The sequence below is a fragment of the Anarrhichthys ocellatus genome, unplaced genomic scaffold, assembly GCF_004355925.1.
Source record: "Anarrhichthys ocellatus isolate YVR2014 unplaced genomic scaffold, GSC_Weel_1.0 scaffold107, whole genome shotgun sequence".
In the NCBI taxonomy this organism is placed as follows: Eukaryota; Metazoa; Chordata; class Actinopteri; order Perciformes; family Anarhichadidae; genus Anarrhichthys; species Anarrhichthys ocellatus.
The window spans coordinates 353,867-369,902 of NW_022280137.1; the positions used below are offsets into that span (position 1 = coordinate 353,867).

General features: G+C 46.2%; 1 protein-coding gene across 1 annotated transcript in view; it reads right to left on the reverse strand.

Annotated features, from left to right (window-relative positions):
* The window catches only part of slit2 (slit homolog 2 (Drosophila)), an 85,957-nt gene that overhangs the window by 32,680 nt on the left and 37,241 nt on the right, over positions 1 to 16,036 (reverse strand). The window contains exons 5-8 of the mRNA XM_031876310.1: positions 2,348 to 2,419; positions 1,476 to 1,547; positions 600 to 671; positions 312 to 475 (exon numbers count right to left, since the gene is read on the reverse strand). Coding sequence (XP_031732170.1) covers positions 312 to 475; positions 600 to 671; positions 1,476 to 1,547; positions 2,348 to 2,419 — 380 coding nt within the window. The remainder of the gene's footprint in view (positions 1 to 311; positions 476 to 599; positions 672 to 1,475; positions 1,548 to 2,347; positions 2,420 to 16,036) is intronic.

The window sequence follows — 16,036 nt, forward strand, 5'->3', positions numbered from 1 at the left end:
GAGAGAGAGAGAGAGAGAGAGAGAGAGAGAGAGAGAGAGAGAGAGAGAGAGACCCTGTCCCTAAATGTGACCTTGTCTATCTCCAGTATTATTTTGAATCTTTGTGCTGTGCAGAAAATCAGACCGGTGCACATTTTTGAAAGACTAGCCATGCAAAGGAGGATGAGTACTTGCCTTCGTCCCCGTCTTTGAAAAGCAAAAGACGGTGAGAAAAAAAAAAAAAGCAAAACAAGACAAAAGCAAAGGATGAGCTCGCTACCAAGGAACGGCAAGCAGACGTACGTCACAAAAACACCAAAAAATGGACCCACCTGCGCAGGCGAACTCCTTCTTCTGCACCTCGGCCACGTTGTGCCCCCGCAGGTGCGGCGGGGCCATGCACTGCGTGTAGAGGCCCAGGCGGGGGCGCTGCCGCAGCCACTCCGACAGCCAGGCCACTTGGCAGTCACACTGCAGGTTGTTGGAGTGCAGGCGGCTGGTGGGGGGGTGGACAGAGAGTGTGTGATGATACATTCAGGGAGGCAGGGATACATGGAGTACATGTCGATCAATCGGTTGCACGAACGGGCGCGGACGAGAGGAATGCGTTTGCTACTTACAAGGTCCTGAGCTTGGGCATGTGGTTGAAACTGGCCACGGACAGTCGGCTGATGTTGTTGTTGTTGAGGGTGCTGGGGAGAGAAAAGGGAGAGTGTCAATTTGGTCTGCAGTGACAGGGGTCGCAGCTCGAAGACACAGAGAGGAGGCTCAGTCGGCACAGCGAGGGAGCGGGGGGGGGGCTGCTGCTGAGCATGATGCAGTCAGTGTAAGTTAACGGCTTTTCGGTTAAGTTCTCGATAACCACCACATTTGTCCGTGACTCAGCCCGACAAGGTCCAGCCACTGACGAGCTCTCCTATCAGCCGACTCATTTGATTAAAACCATCTTTGCCTTTCTGTCAGGTACAACAATGAAAACAGAGTTGAGTCATTCACTCTTGAATTGTTCAGGATGGGCAACAACTGAACTGACACTGAAAGCGGACACAACAGTGTCTTTTTCAAAACAAACAAAAAATGAGCACGACCCACCTGTAATTTATGAAATGATAATATATTTTCTTTTTACTTTCAAATATTGTAGGTTGGACAACAGAAATAATTTGATGTAAACTCGATTCTACTCATAAATCTTTACTCATAAATCAGTTCGGCATGTATACACGGAGCAAATGATCTGTCATTTTAACTTCTAAAATCAATCCGTCTTCGCCTCACGATACGATGAAAGCGAATATCTGTCGTTGCGCCTCTCAGTCAGGCTGACGAGGAGTCTGTACGGCGGCTCTGTGATCTTTAATTCATCATAAGAAGAGGTGATACTCCGTGATCGTGCCATTCATGAATACGTATGTCCTTTTATTTTTCAGGAGCCGCAAAGCAGCCCTGCGAAGGTCAACGAGGGCGTTTCGGCGGCTGAGAGGACGGGTACTCACAGCACTTCCAGGTCACGCAGCGCTCGGAAAGCCCCGTCTTCGATGCAGCTGATGTGGTTGTAGTCCAACTGGCTGCACACACACACACACACACACACACACACACACACACACACACACACAAAAGAGAAAAGAAAAGAAGCTGTTACAAGACTTGTCAATATATTATCAGGTGAAATTCTCTCTCCGTCTCCCTCACTCACTTTCTCCTCTGCTTTACTTCTGTCTCCTGCGCTCATTGTTCTTTTGTGTCTTTCCTCTTTCCCTGCTCTCTTCTATGTGACGCCTAATTTGTACTCGACGCTCTTTACCTCCTTCCCCCTTCTCTCTCTCTCTCTCTTTCTTTCCCTTATTCTCTGAATCGCTTTGTTGAAACAATTTAATTAGGACGTCAAATCATGTGCTTTCACCCCCGTGCTAATGCAGGCGCACACACTGCCCTGTCCTTTTACAATGGCATTTCAAAAAAAACATCTGATGTAGAAAAAAACTAAAATTACAGCCAAATAGTCTTAAAAAAATCCATATTTCTAGAATTACCGCTGGGCAATTACTCTACCTGTGAAATTACCAATAATTATCTTCAATCATCATAACTAGAACTGAGGCCAAACACAGAGAGAAAACAACGGAAATGCCATTGGCGTGACCATGGAGTGGCGCACACACACACACACGCACACACACACGGCTGCTAACGAGCAGCGGTGCCAGTCAATACAGCAAGCAGGAGGCCCATGACATTTAACACAATGAAATATTGATGCGCCCCCACATGGGCCTTGTGCACACATTGGAAAGCAAGTTGTGCAGATGTGTGCGCGCACGTTTATCGCATGCGCGGGAAAAAGTACCGCCAAAGTGCCACTTACAGGTTCTTGATCTCCACGGCTCCCCTGAAGGCTTTCCTCGGGACCCCCTGGATCTGGTTCTCGCTGAGATCCCTGGGACAGAGAGAGTGAGGAAGGGTGAGGAGAAGAAGAAAAGAGGAGGGAGGAATAAAAAGAGCAGAGTTAAGCCGAGCTGTCACGGAGTCACTTGCTTTGCGGCACAAGTACTTGATGTAATCACCTAAATACGGCAGGGCGGTGGGGGAGGGGGGGGGGGGGGATTTCAGAGCCAGACGGATCATCTGCAAAATTGAGTTCATTCCACGCAGAGCGCCAAATGTAATCGGCTGTCTCTGCTCGTCTCTCGATGTCACAAACCCTATGATGGGTGTCCTCAAATCTGGAGCAAGGCGCAGTCTGACCGTCTGCTTTTTGAACATCCGTCCCACTCAGGTATGAGGGGCGCTTGAACGACCTGCAGGGGGCACTGGTGACCTACACTTCCCACGAGGCTTCCTATTCCTCCCCCACCACCCCCTCCTCTTCCTTCCTTTTGCTTTTAATGACTGAGTGATGGATGTACGATGGAGTTTACAGAGATTTAATTTTCAGCCACTTTAACTAAGCCGCAGCTCGGAAAACAGCAAAACAAGGAGACAAATTCAGTAAATTGACTGCAGTTGGCGACACACACGTGTTCCTCTGCGTAAACTAAATCCACCGGCTGCAACCGAGTGAAATACTCGCTATCGCTGGTTGGTGTAGCAACTTGATTTAGTCAAGGACACGCACATATAAGTTCTGAAGGATGTGCACACAAATAGTTAAATTAAATGAGGCTTTAACGCAGATATCAATAAAATGTGGTTAAGTAGAAAGGATGGGAACGGATTCAGCTGTCTGGAGGGACAAACAAATCATCATCTCTGGAAACAGGACATCTTAACGGTGTTTGAGTGTATGTGTGTGTGTGGGTGGGTGCGTGTGAGGTCCACCGCCTATACACACCCAAGCTCCAGACAAGACCGTTTGACCCTTCACCGCTGGCCCTCCAGCTCTTGACCCTGGCTGTGGCGACGTGACCTCCAGCGTGCTAATCGGCTAACAGCTAATGCCCAGCCACATTCCTCACATTCCTGGGTGTGTGTGTGTGTGTGTTTACGCATGTATGTGTGTGATGGTATAAATCAGTCCGGCAGGTATCATCCGTCTCCTGTGTTTCCACCTGCTGCTTCTGTACCAGCATCTGAAGGCTTTGTTGCAAATAATAAAGAAAAATGACTCGAGTGTTTTTTGTTCTTGAAGATTTTCTTTTGAGGCCTTTATGTTCAACTGAAAAGACCAAACTAGTCGCTTTAATGCAATCAAAGGTGCAGTCTTTGGGAGGACGGGCTAATCTTTTGATTGACAGCTGAGACAGCAGGGGCACAAAGACATAAACACACCTTCTCTGGAAACTGCAGCTTGTTAGCAAAGGGACAGATGTTTGCGGTGGTAGTGGGGAGGTAAAGGACCTCAACATTCTAACCAAACGGGGAGAGTCGCTGCTTTCTGCAAATACAATTGAATACAAAACCATAAAAATGTCAAACATTTTGTGGTTCCGGCCTCTCAAACGTGAGGAATCGTACATTTTTGGAGTTTGGACAGTTCGGTTGGACAAAAAAACTAGCTGAAGACATCAACTGTGGCTCTGAGAGGGGCAAAATAAATGATGCGCGTAATTCAAACAACCCACAGACCTAAAATGTAACGTAATGTAGCGTCACTAACTAATTTAATTTCATCTGGCTTTCACATGTGCAACCATACCTGCCTGCACACGCATGCACGCACACCCACACACGCTGCAAGCTCACGTCATGTTTCACTGCTCGGTAATGCCCGGATCAATCAACACGATCCTGGAATAAGACTCTGCAAATAGAGGAAGATGAAAAAGAGGCTTCACTTGTTGCTGTTTTTACACACACACACACACACACCTACAGACACACACACATGGGCTTCTCCTCATGGCTGGTCTAAATGAAATAGAGTGTATCCTGATACTGTTTTTACAGGACGGGAGGCAGGGGGACCTCTAAAGCCAAATAAACAGTGAGAAACACACACGGCAGAGCATGTAACCTGCATCCCCCTTCATCTGCCTATCGGATGCAGGAATCAGTAAAAGCTCGTTCATGTGTCACATGTGAGGAGCTGACAGCTTGACGGTTTGTGCGTTCACGTTTTATGCCGCACTCGGACCTCGCTTTCAACGGCGGCACGCGGTCGGTTAATGTTGTTAACATGTTCACTTGGGAGCACGCAAGTCACCTCCACAGCTATTGCCCCATACAAAGGTGGTGTACAGTGTGTGTGTGTGTGTGTGTGTGTGTGAGACATAAACATTTATCTCCTGATGTACTGAGGTGATTGGAAATTGATTTTCCACGTCCCTCTGTCGACGAGAGAGAGATTTCACACACTCTCACCCACATGTATACACATGTGATTGGCAGTTTGTGTTGGTGTGGCACTATTCATCACTCAGACCACCAGAGAGGGAGAGAGAGAGAGAGAGAGAGAGAGAGAGAGAGAGAGAGAGAGAGAGAGAAAGAGGGTGAATAGCACGTTCTCCCCCTATGAGGAAATTGACTTCTTAGGGACTTAGGAGTGGATTTTCTTTCTCTGTTTTGTGCCAAGACACCTGATTCACTTCAATCTCTAGTTAAACGGTTTGGTAGATGTCACACCCGCCACTTTCCCTCCCCCGCTGGCTTCGTCTTTCCCTCATCCCTTTCCATAGGTCTTTTCTCTCTCTCTCTCTCTCTCTCTCTCTCTCTCTCTCTCTCTCTCTCTTCCTCTTTCTCTGAAATCGCTCCTGGTTTTGGACTTCCCCAAAGTTTAACCCCTCACCTCTGCCCCTGTGCCTATACCGGGAGGTTACCCTCATTAAAAAAGGCTCCTGCTGAGCGCAGTGTGTGTGTGTGTGTGTGTGTGTGAGCACATGCTTGTGTGTTTTTGTTTGAAGGGGCCGGAGGTATTAAATCCACACAGGAACTATATCACGCTGCTAAGTTAAGAACCTGAAACACACACACACACACACACGCATGCATGCACACACGCGCACACACACACACACACACACAAGGTTGCTAAAAACTGACAGATGTCAGCTCAGTGCCCTGATGCAAAGTAATCATGATGAAATATTATTTTTGAAATATTAAATATTATTTTTGTTTTGGTTCTGAGAACCAAAACAAAAAATATGCAAACTTGAACAGCTATAAAAAAAAAGATTTAACCTGCAGATACTGAGAAATGCATCTCCAACTAATGTTGGCTGTGATGCAAAATAGAAGACAAAGAACAAGAAGAACAAGAAAAAGAAGTAGACAAAGAACAACAACAACAGGAAAAAGTAGAAGAACAAGAAGTAGAAGAAGAAGAACAACAAGAAGAGATTCATCACTTTTCATACTGTTTCACTGTGGGCCTGAGATCTTTGTGAAAATTTGTCCAAATCGTGTTTACGTGGTCTTTTTCTAAATCTACTGACCTTCCTCTTTGTCCGTTTTTCTCACCTCTGGTGGCCCAGGATGTGTGTGTTTGTGTGCGTGTGTTTGTGTGTGTGTGTGTGTGTGCGTGACAGAGTCAGGTCTCCAGTGTTAAGAGCTTAGTGCTGCTTTTCTAAAGGGCCTTTTCAGAGCGAGAGGGGCTTTTGACGCCCCGCGCGTCTAAGAAGACCTGGGCATGAAAGACCAGCACTCAATTCTCACACATGCACCCCTCATCCTCCCTCTCCTCCCTTCCACTCTGCTATTTCTCTCCCACACTGGACACACACACACACACACTCTCTCTCTCTCTCACCTACTGTTATACCCCACTGCCACGAGATTCTTCCCAGCAAAAACACGAGATTCTTCCAGCAAAACTGCGTGTGTGTGTGTGTGTGTGTGTGGCAGGGTTTAGCCCGGAGTTGGCAGAGCAGTAAACTAATCATCTTGTTCAAATCCCTTTCGGAGACCTTAATCCTATTAAGTGTAAGAATGTGTGAATTGGGCGAAGAGGGAGCTGGAAGAAAAAAAAGGGAGAGAAAGTGAGGAAGAGAAAATGTGAATTGAGGAGATACAGTGAGACGGATGCTTTGCAGGGGAGAAGGAGCGGGTCTGGAGTTTTGATGTCTGGGACGGGATGGCATGAGGAAAGTGTGTGTGTGTGTGTGGACCCTTCAGCTAATTCAGGGAGCAACGCGTGAAGTGGACCCCCAAAGATCACACTTCTGTGAGCAATTAGGAGGAGAAAGACGCCCCTGAAGAAAAGAGAGGAGGCGAGAGGGGGAGGAGGAGGAGGAGAGGAGAGGAGGAGACAATGCGGAGGATTACTGGACACACTGGGGCAGCGCCGGCACCTGGGAATGTAGAGGAATTCGACGGCATGTCCTGGAGATCTTGGGTGGCAGACTTTTTGAAAACTGAGTGTGTGCGACATGGACAAAAATCACTTCTTACTATTTGAGTTATTATGCAGAATCACACACACACACACACACACACACACACACACACACACACACACACACACCTCGTCTTTCAGCCGCGCTCTTCTAAACTAATATTGGCTTTGCTCGTGAACGATGGATCAGCGGTCTTCTTCTCTTCCCCCCTGTCTCATTGTCTGTTTTCTTTATTCCTCAGCACGCCTCGTGCACACACTTTAAATGCCAGGTAAGATGGTTGCTATGGTTACCAGACCAGAGTGGACACCTGGGGGACATTTCAACTTGAGGATGTCCCCTGTGTGGAGGGCTCCGTTTACAGGAGCTCCTCTCTCCAGCTCTGCTGGGGAGCTTTTTATTTCTCTCCCTTTACACTCTGAATACAGACTCAGTAGAAACGCTGCGGTCTGCCTGCTGATCCCCACACAAAACGCTACAGATCGTTTAGTAGCGCAGCTCTTCACAAAGCCAAGCTGCGAGAAGTGGAGTGACACTCCGGCGTCTTGTTGCCGAGGAAACGGACCGACGCGGCATTTTTCTTGCCACGTCTATCTAGAGAGGTCCAACGCCAAAGCTGTAACAAAAAACATAAGAGAGCATGTGTGGTGTGTGTGTGTGTGTACATGCATGTGTAAAACCAGACTGGAGATTAGTCAGCTGTCTGAGTCCGTGACATCATCGGGAATGTTTACGCGTGTAATTATAGAGGAGTGAGGAATACATCTGTTGCACACACACACACACACACACACACACACACACACACACACACACACAGAGGAGAAATGGACGGTGGCTTGCAGTAATACAGTAATTGCACATGAGGAGAGCTGAGAGGCGCTCGGTAATGGAGACACGGTTCACCTCTAATCGTGATGATGATATTTAGATTTGAAGCTGCCTCGACAGGAACTGTGCACCTGTGCTGCTCTGACTCACGCGCTAAAAAAACACGTCAAAGTCGATGTCCCAGCTGTAGGAAGCATTTGTCTGTTAACACTGCAGCCGGCTGAGCCCATAAAATCCTGATTCTTCTCCTCCTTAGTTCGGTGCGACGAGCACATGAGTTCCCTGAATCATGAGAAGAAAAGGCCCACACACGTATGTGTGTGTATGGCAAGTACACATTTGTGTGGCCCTCTAATAGCAGTGATTTTTAACAAGTGGAATATGACTCTGAGTTGGATTCCACATCTAAACTAGCAATTTATGGAACTGCAAGGGTTCCCCTGATGTTTTGGAAATGGTTTTCTAAAATGTTTCCGATTTAATTTGTGCTGTTTGCGTGACTATTATTTATCATTCTTGAATAAATCCTCGCTCACACGGCAGCAAACAGGCCCCTGTGGAACCCTTTTGCGGCCGACATCAAAAATTATTTGCACGCACATGTCGGCAACGGAAGTGACGTTTCGCTCCAGCCACCCAGAAGAAGTAAGTGAGCTTTGAACATTACATTAAAAACTATTAACAGCATCAAAATAAAATAACCCTAAATGTCTGGTTGTTCCATGTTCTGTTGTCAGAATCGATATTTCAACAGTGTAAGTTCTACAGAATCCTGACAGGTGTTTTAGTTTAATGAGTGGCGGAGTTAACTGGCGACGTTCAGCCAAATGCGTCCACGGTGGCTCGAGGTAACGGCTGCCGTACATTATAAACACAGATGAGTGTGTATTGGAGTTTTTTCTCGAGGACACCTACATGTTCTGTTGTTGCCGTCGCTACAAGCGATCACAAAGGATTCTGCTGGGAGTCAGAAATGAACGCGGTCACTCGTTAGGCCGAAACACCGGCGGCGTCTATGGCTGCGAGCTGTCAAACGTGTTGACTACCACTGCACTGTTTGTAGCGGCCATTTTAAAATGTCCCACGGGTGTGACTATGCACACTAGGTTTCTCCACCAAAGAAATGTTTAAATCAGACCCGTACATATTGGTTGCTTGCCGATGTCTTGGACACACTCCCTTGTAGCACACGGATCTGGACAGTCAATTTGTTCAGGTTGCGTTCTCAATCGTTAATGTCGTAGTTTGATTAGCTATCGCACTTCGCTGTACTTCCGTTGCCAAACTGCGTGGCACACTTACAAACTGTAAAAGGGTCAAGTGGTGTGAAATGATTGTTGTGCTAATACTATTTAGTCTAGCCAACAAGTAACCGTAACATTTTTATTTCCAACTTGATGTCTCAACGCCGATCGACACTCGAGCTGCTATGGTTAGTCAATAAAGAGATGAGTCCATGGACAGGAAATGAATCAGCAAAGCCAGATGAAACGATGTAGCCCAAAAGAAGAAAACAATTGGCGAATGAAGAGAATGGCCAGTTGCAGCGCTGATCAACACAGTAGCTTAACAGATACAGCAGAAAAAGTAACATCCCCCTTAACTACTTGTGTAAATACTGAATTTGCGCCCTCTGCTGTTCAATTTGCAGCTCAAACGCTTCCCTTTTTTTCCTGAAGCTCTTCGGCTTGGTATCAGTGTAGAGACACAGAACAAAGTATGATACATTTTCTAAAGATTCGATCTTCCTCGTCTCATATTCTTAGCACAGAGGAACTCGAGGTAATCGAATATTTCTAGCGTCACATCTCGGATCTCTCCCTCCCCTCATTGATTCCTCCCCCGTCCACGCTGCTTACATTTCACTTTCTTCCTGACATCTTTCTCTCGCCTTAAAGCCTTCTTTTCCCCCTTTCCCTGTCTTCTATCCCCCTTTACCCCCCCTCTCTCCCACATCTACTCCCCACTCACTCCCCCTCTTTGCCCTGCTTCCTGTGTAATGAGTCTAATCCATCAGCCAGACAGTATTAATCGTATTCCGATAGCGGTGTGTTCGCTCGCCGCTTGCTGTCTCCGTCTCTACGAGTCAATAACCCCCCCGCTCCAACACCTACACTCTGCCTATGACGGAGAAGCTGTGTGTGTGTGTGCGTGTGTGTCTGTGTCTGTGTGTTTAAACCAGCTCAGCACTATGACCAAATTTATTGCAGCCTTTGCCTGGAAGAGTGTCCAAAACACACACACACACACACACACTCTCTCTCTCTCTCTCTCTCTCTCTCTCTCTCTCTCTCACACACACACACACACACACACACACCCACACACAGCTAAAATGATCGCCGCTGGCTGTGTCGCCAAACCACCGCTCCTCTACCACAAGATCTTGGGTCAGTGACATCACATCCTTTTCCTGTTTGCGTCTTACGTTGCCATACAATAATAAATAGAACAGATGAATAGAAAGTGACAGCACATGGACTGAGTCTGCGTGTGTGTGTGTGTGTGTGTCTCTCTTTTTTTTTCACCCACGTCTTTGACCTGAACTGCCACAAACTCCGTGACCCAATAAGCCGAGGCCTCCTCCTCCTCCCTCCTCGTCTGCCTCTTTTCCATTTAAAAGCCCCAACGTCTTACAAAAAAAAACAAAAAAACACTCTCACTACAGGACAATGTATCAATCTGGCACCCAACGATTCTTTTGTCGTTTTCAGACTCGGCTTCTCTGTCTACTTTTTGCCCCACCCCTCCTCGCGGATCGCTCCGTCCATCAATCAATCGCTGCGTCGATCGTTGGATCATTGCAGCGCTCTTTTCATCCATCAATCATTCCTTCCTTGCTGCTCATCAGTCATCCGGCAGGCGAGGCTAAAGTAAAACATTAGAGGTTTTGGGAGGGGGGGGGCAGAGAGATATTGTATTAGTCTGATTCGTTTCGCCGTTTCGGAAGCGGGTAAACAAATAAAATAAACAGATCATAAACAATTTAACAGCGAGGAAATAAAGAGGTCGGTTTTGTTCCCCTTCTAACTAGGTTTTCAGCGTGACTGACAGCAGAGCCTCGGAGGAGGCGGTTTGCGGTCGGGGAGAGTGTGTTTGTACATCAGGGATGTATGTTTATGTCGTGTATGAGTGGAAAGAGCCATTAAAAGTGTGTGTGTGTGTGTGTGTGTGTGTGTGCGTGTGTGTGTGTGTAGAGGCAGACGACTGCAGTGGCGATGACTTACTCACCCTGGTGTCATTATTCACAGTTTACAAACCATGACATGACAGACAATAACGCACACACTTTCCCTTTCTCTCTCTAACACACACACACACACACACACACACACACACACACACACATCTCTTAATTCAGCACTGTGTGCGGTTTTGTCTTTCCTCCCCTGTGTTTACCCAGCAGCTTGGAGTGACATGCTGGCGAGGCTCCCTCATGCATGCACACACACATGGACATGCACACACACACACACACACACACACACACACGCACACAGACAGATGGAGTGACTAATAGACAGACAGACAGACTAATTTAAAGGGAAACGTCACCTGGCAACGCACTACATTTCTTTACGGCACACGAATGGTTAGTTTTAGGCAACAAAAGCACTTTGGTTGAGTTTAAGGTGGTTTTGAATTGGACTATTAATAAAATATTTCCAACGTTTTCTGTATGAAACCTAATCCTCCCCTAAACTTAACCAAGTGCTTTCAGTGCCCAAACACAGCATGAACAGCTTTTTATCCGGCTTTAGTTGACGGAAAACAATTGAAATATGTTGTCAAAGAACATTTTACTGACATGTTCAATATCAGCACTTTGTGACTCGTCAATAAAACAATTATTTTATTGACTTTAAACGGCAGTTCCTGTTGTTGTCACCACTGGGGATATTTTCATGAGAGATTCATTTGCCGTTCTTGATTCGTGAATTACTTGTAGGGTCAATAAAATGCTGGAGAACAGACACTTGTCTAAAATGATATGGTTTACTATCAGGGAAGACAGGTAAATGAGTAGTAACCCAGTTTAGTTTAACAATGACTTTAACCATTAATCAATTATAAATGGTGGTCGGATCATTTTTTTCCTCCCACCAGGATCACGTTCATCCCTCGCGGCTACAAACACACACCAGCTTTTTTTTTTTTGCTTTGTTTTTCACCCGGCTGTCATTCTTGATCTTCTGGTCTTGCTGAGGGAGTGGAACAAAGAGAGTTATCATCGACTTTTCTCGAACTTGGTCTGCTCAAAAGTCCGTCGTTTTCCCCTCTGTCACATGTACAGAGCTTCCCTCCAGTTTCTTACTCTATTGAAAATGCACCTAAAAACTGCCGGACAGAGACGTATTCACAGGCAGAATGAGGAAGAGCGAGGTGGTTATCGAGCGAGGTGGTTCAATAAGTGCAGAGACGGATCACATTTCTCCCTCCAGCCGCTGTGTGTGTATGTGTGTGTGTGTGTGTGTGTGTGTGTGTGTGTTAGAGACAGAAAGTGTTTCCTCCCCCGAGGCCTCTCACTTGAACTCGGTGTGAGAATGAACCTCTTGTCAATCGTCTACTTGGGGCTGTTTGGGGAAATGAGGGATTCGTCAGTCAGCCGCTCGGCGCTCGGGAGGCCGACGAGGCTGCGACAGTTTACAGTATCCAACCCAGCACCTGCGCGCCGCTTTTGGACCACAGAGAGCGGGGCGGGGGGTGGGAGGACGGGAGGACAAAAGATGGAAGAACAACATTTGTGGCCGTCAGAAAGAAATCCAAGCACCATTCAGATTTTTAAAAAAAAGAACAAATTGGCATAGTTTGTGCTTTTCTTTTATCGCTACTCCACCTCCTCCTCCTCCTCTCTCTCTTCTGCTCCAAATCTATTCAAGATGTCTCCAGACCCCCCCCCCCCCCCCACACACTCTGTTTGCCAGCCTCCTGGCAATCCCGGACTAGCTGAAATATTCCTCTTCAAATAGTGTTTCTCTCCGTCAATGTTGTCTTTCTTTCTTTTCACCACCGCAGAGGCTCGGGGTCACACACACTTGTCACTCCGGACCAGCTGTCCTGCACCATCTGTCCACTGTCCGCTCTGCACACACACACACACACACACACACACACACGCAAACACACACACACTGAAACGCTGGCGCTAAAAAATGTACCGGTTACTGGCAAAGACCCGGGAACAATTTATGTTTATCGGGCTGTGTCGAAATAAATACAATATCTGACAACGATAGCAGAGAGAGACAAAGAGCGGGCGGGACGAGGGACGCAAGAGCAAACACTTTCGAACAAAAGCCGAGGTCCGTTTCCACATGGCCGACGGTGAACATGAGAAGTCATGCATAATGTGGACTACTTGTGCGCCGACTTGGCCGGTTGTCGTTTTTTTTTTTTTTTTTTGGTGTGTGTTTGCGCCGCAATTTGCCCAAACACCATATGTGTTGAAGTGAGCAAAATGGCTGTGTGTGTGTGTGTGTGCGCGCTGCATTCCTATGAGCAGCGGGTTGGAAAGACGGGCCCATGAAAGCAAACAGTGTTGGCCATTAAGTCTCCTGTACAGCAGCCAGACAACGCGCGCGCGCACACACACACACACACACACACCCACACACACGCACACACACACACACACACACACACAGAAGCACGAATATAAGTCATCAATAAAAAAACAACACCATTACTGGTGACTGGATTCAAAGAGGTTGATTCTCAGTAACTGTGTTCAACAACAAAACTTACTTTCACAAAGCTCCTTTCTGACTTGGAAGTGGTTGATATCAAGTGGTGGAAAGCATCAAAGGTATATTTACTAAAGTAATTATATATTTATATTCGTTATATAGGTGATGAAGAACAATTTTGTGCAACTTTTCTGGACTATTTATAGTTTCTGGTACTTTCTACTTCAACTAAATATATCTGTAGTTACTGCCTTCTTTACAAATTCACATTTTACATTTCATCATTTAATGTAGGTCCATCTCTAATGAAATCACCCGACGATGTAAAACGTACCGGTAAAATGTTTCTTACACGTGTGTGCGTCAGTAATAATAATAATCTAGTTGCATATATAATATATAAAATAAATGACAGCAGCCAAAGGGATACTTTTGATACATTCTGCCTGCGTACTTTTACTTTGGTAAAAATTCAAATGCAGGACTCTTACTGCTGTCGCACTTTTGAACAAAACTCTCTGTCAAACTGCCAATACCAGTAAATATCTCTAAATCTGCCACTGCTGCTTGTATTCCGAACCCTCTGCTGAACTTCAAGAAAACCTGTAAATCAACAGAGAACATTTTGTAGAATTTATCTTATATATTTTTTTTGTGATATTAATTGTAATTAAACTTTTTCTTTTATCACATCCAAAAGCCAGATGTAAATCCAACTCTTTCTCCTGTGAAACTTCTCTCCTGTGAAACCAGAGAAGCCCGTCTCTACGGCGTTCCACCTCACACATCCTGACCAGCCGGGGCTGATTCAGTCGTGTCACAAGCTCAGACATCTCAGCTCGCCGTCTGCGGCTGAGTTCGGACACTGAGCGATGCCACCGTTCCATTTACTAACCACGAACAGTTCGGTCCGAAATCTGAGCCGCCGCTCTACGATGTCCACGATGAGGTTTGTGTCCCAAATATAGAGAATATGTGCCGGTCGGAGCTCGTTGAGTGACTTGAGACGGGCTGCATTCCTGTGGAGGGGACGTGCTGTGGGGCAGGGGTTCTCAACCTAAGCCCAATTCTGACTGCTAAACAGTTTCTGAGGACTACCTTCCCAAATAACGGAGAACAAAAACACAACATGACAAACAAACTAAATGAATATAAATATACATATTCTGCTTACCCTCCCCATCACTGCCTGCCATCATGAATCCATATTTAATGTATTCAGGGACATATCTCTTTACTGGAGCAGTGTTGTCTTCCACATCACTGTAAAAACACATACATCCATTTTGTGTCACTGCTGCCGCTTGAAATTTAGCTAGCTAACAATGGCAAAACAAAACACGTAGCTGGACACTTTGTGTCACTATGTTTCACTTTTATTGAGGTGAATTTGGGAAAATGTTTGAATATAAAAATAACTAGCTTTGTAAATCACCCAAAGTAATATCATTTTAATCTTACCATTTGGCAGTAGGCCTACCTCCGCAAACCACTAGGTGGCGCTCTGAGGCCCAGTGGTTGAGAACAGCTGCAGAAGGGGGCGCTATGTGAGCAACAACACATCAGACTGCTTTAGCTAAATTAGATTAGTAGTCTGTGTGTATGTGTGTGTAGGTGTGTGTGTGTGTGTGTGTGTGTCACACACACACACACACACACACACACACACACACACACACACACACACACACACACATACACACACAAATACCAGCACTCTTACATACACATAAACTGATTAACATTACCAGAATACCAAACTCCAGCCATGACCTCCAAGAGATTGACTGACAATGTGACTGTTTTTAAATGCATACATAGTGTGTGTGTTTGTGCGTGTGTGTCTATGCAAGTGTGCATTAGCGACACAGCGTTCAATGTGTGTGTGTAATGGAAGAAGTGGAGTGATGTAATGAGGCTGTAATAAGGCTGAAGCTTAATCCTGGTGAAGACAGACATGGACCTCTCACCCCTTCCTACACCCACACACACACACACACACTTTTCTCTTTTCCACATGCTCGTCAATATCTTCCCTTCTTCTTTCCATCCCACTATTCCTCTTTCTTTCCTCCTTTCCTACCTTCCTGCCTATTTTTGTCTTTCTTTTACCCGTAATCTTTCCTTCCTTGCCACAAACCCCACTCTTTTTCTGAACTTCTCCTTCTTTCCTTTCCTTGCCACCTTCCTGTTTCCTTCCTTCTTTCCTTCCTGCCCTTCTTCTCCACTGCCTCTCTTCATTCCCTCGTCCCCCTCACATTCTCCTTTTCCCTATATCTCTCAACCTTCCTCCTTATTGCCTCACAAGCTTTCTTGCTTCCTATTTCCTTCTTTCCCACCATCCATCTTTCCCACCTCCTCTCCTCACATTCTTCACTCCCTCTTTCTCCCTCTCTCATCCCACTGGCCTTTTACCTGCTTTTCTTTCATCTACATTCACCCTCCTCATTTCATCCCCTTCCATCTCACTTAGCCTCTTTCACTCCTCCCTTACACCGCTTCCTTTCCTTCCTTCCAGTCCTCTCTGCTGCCCCTTCTTTTCCCCAATCGATTCTCACCCTTTGCTCCCTTCTTCTCCCTGTCTCTCAGTAAATACTGAAGAGGGCGTGCATGCTTCTTTTAAGTCCTCCATATTCAGCAGGGCAAAAAAACACCAAACACACACACACACACACACACACTCACACATACACACACATACACACACACACACACGCACACACACACACACACACACACACACACACACACACACACACACAC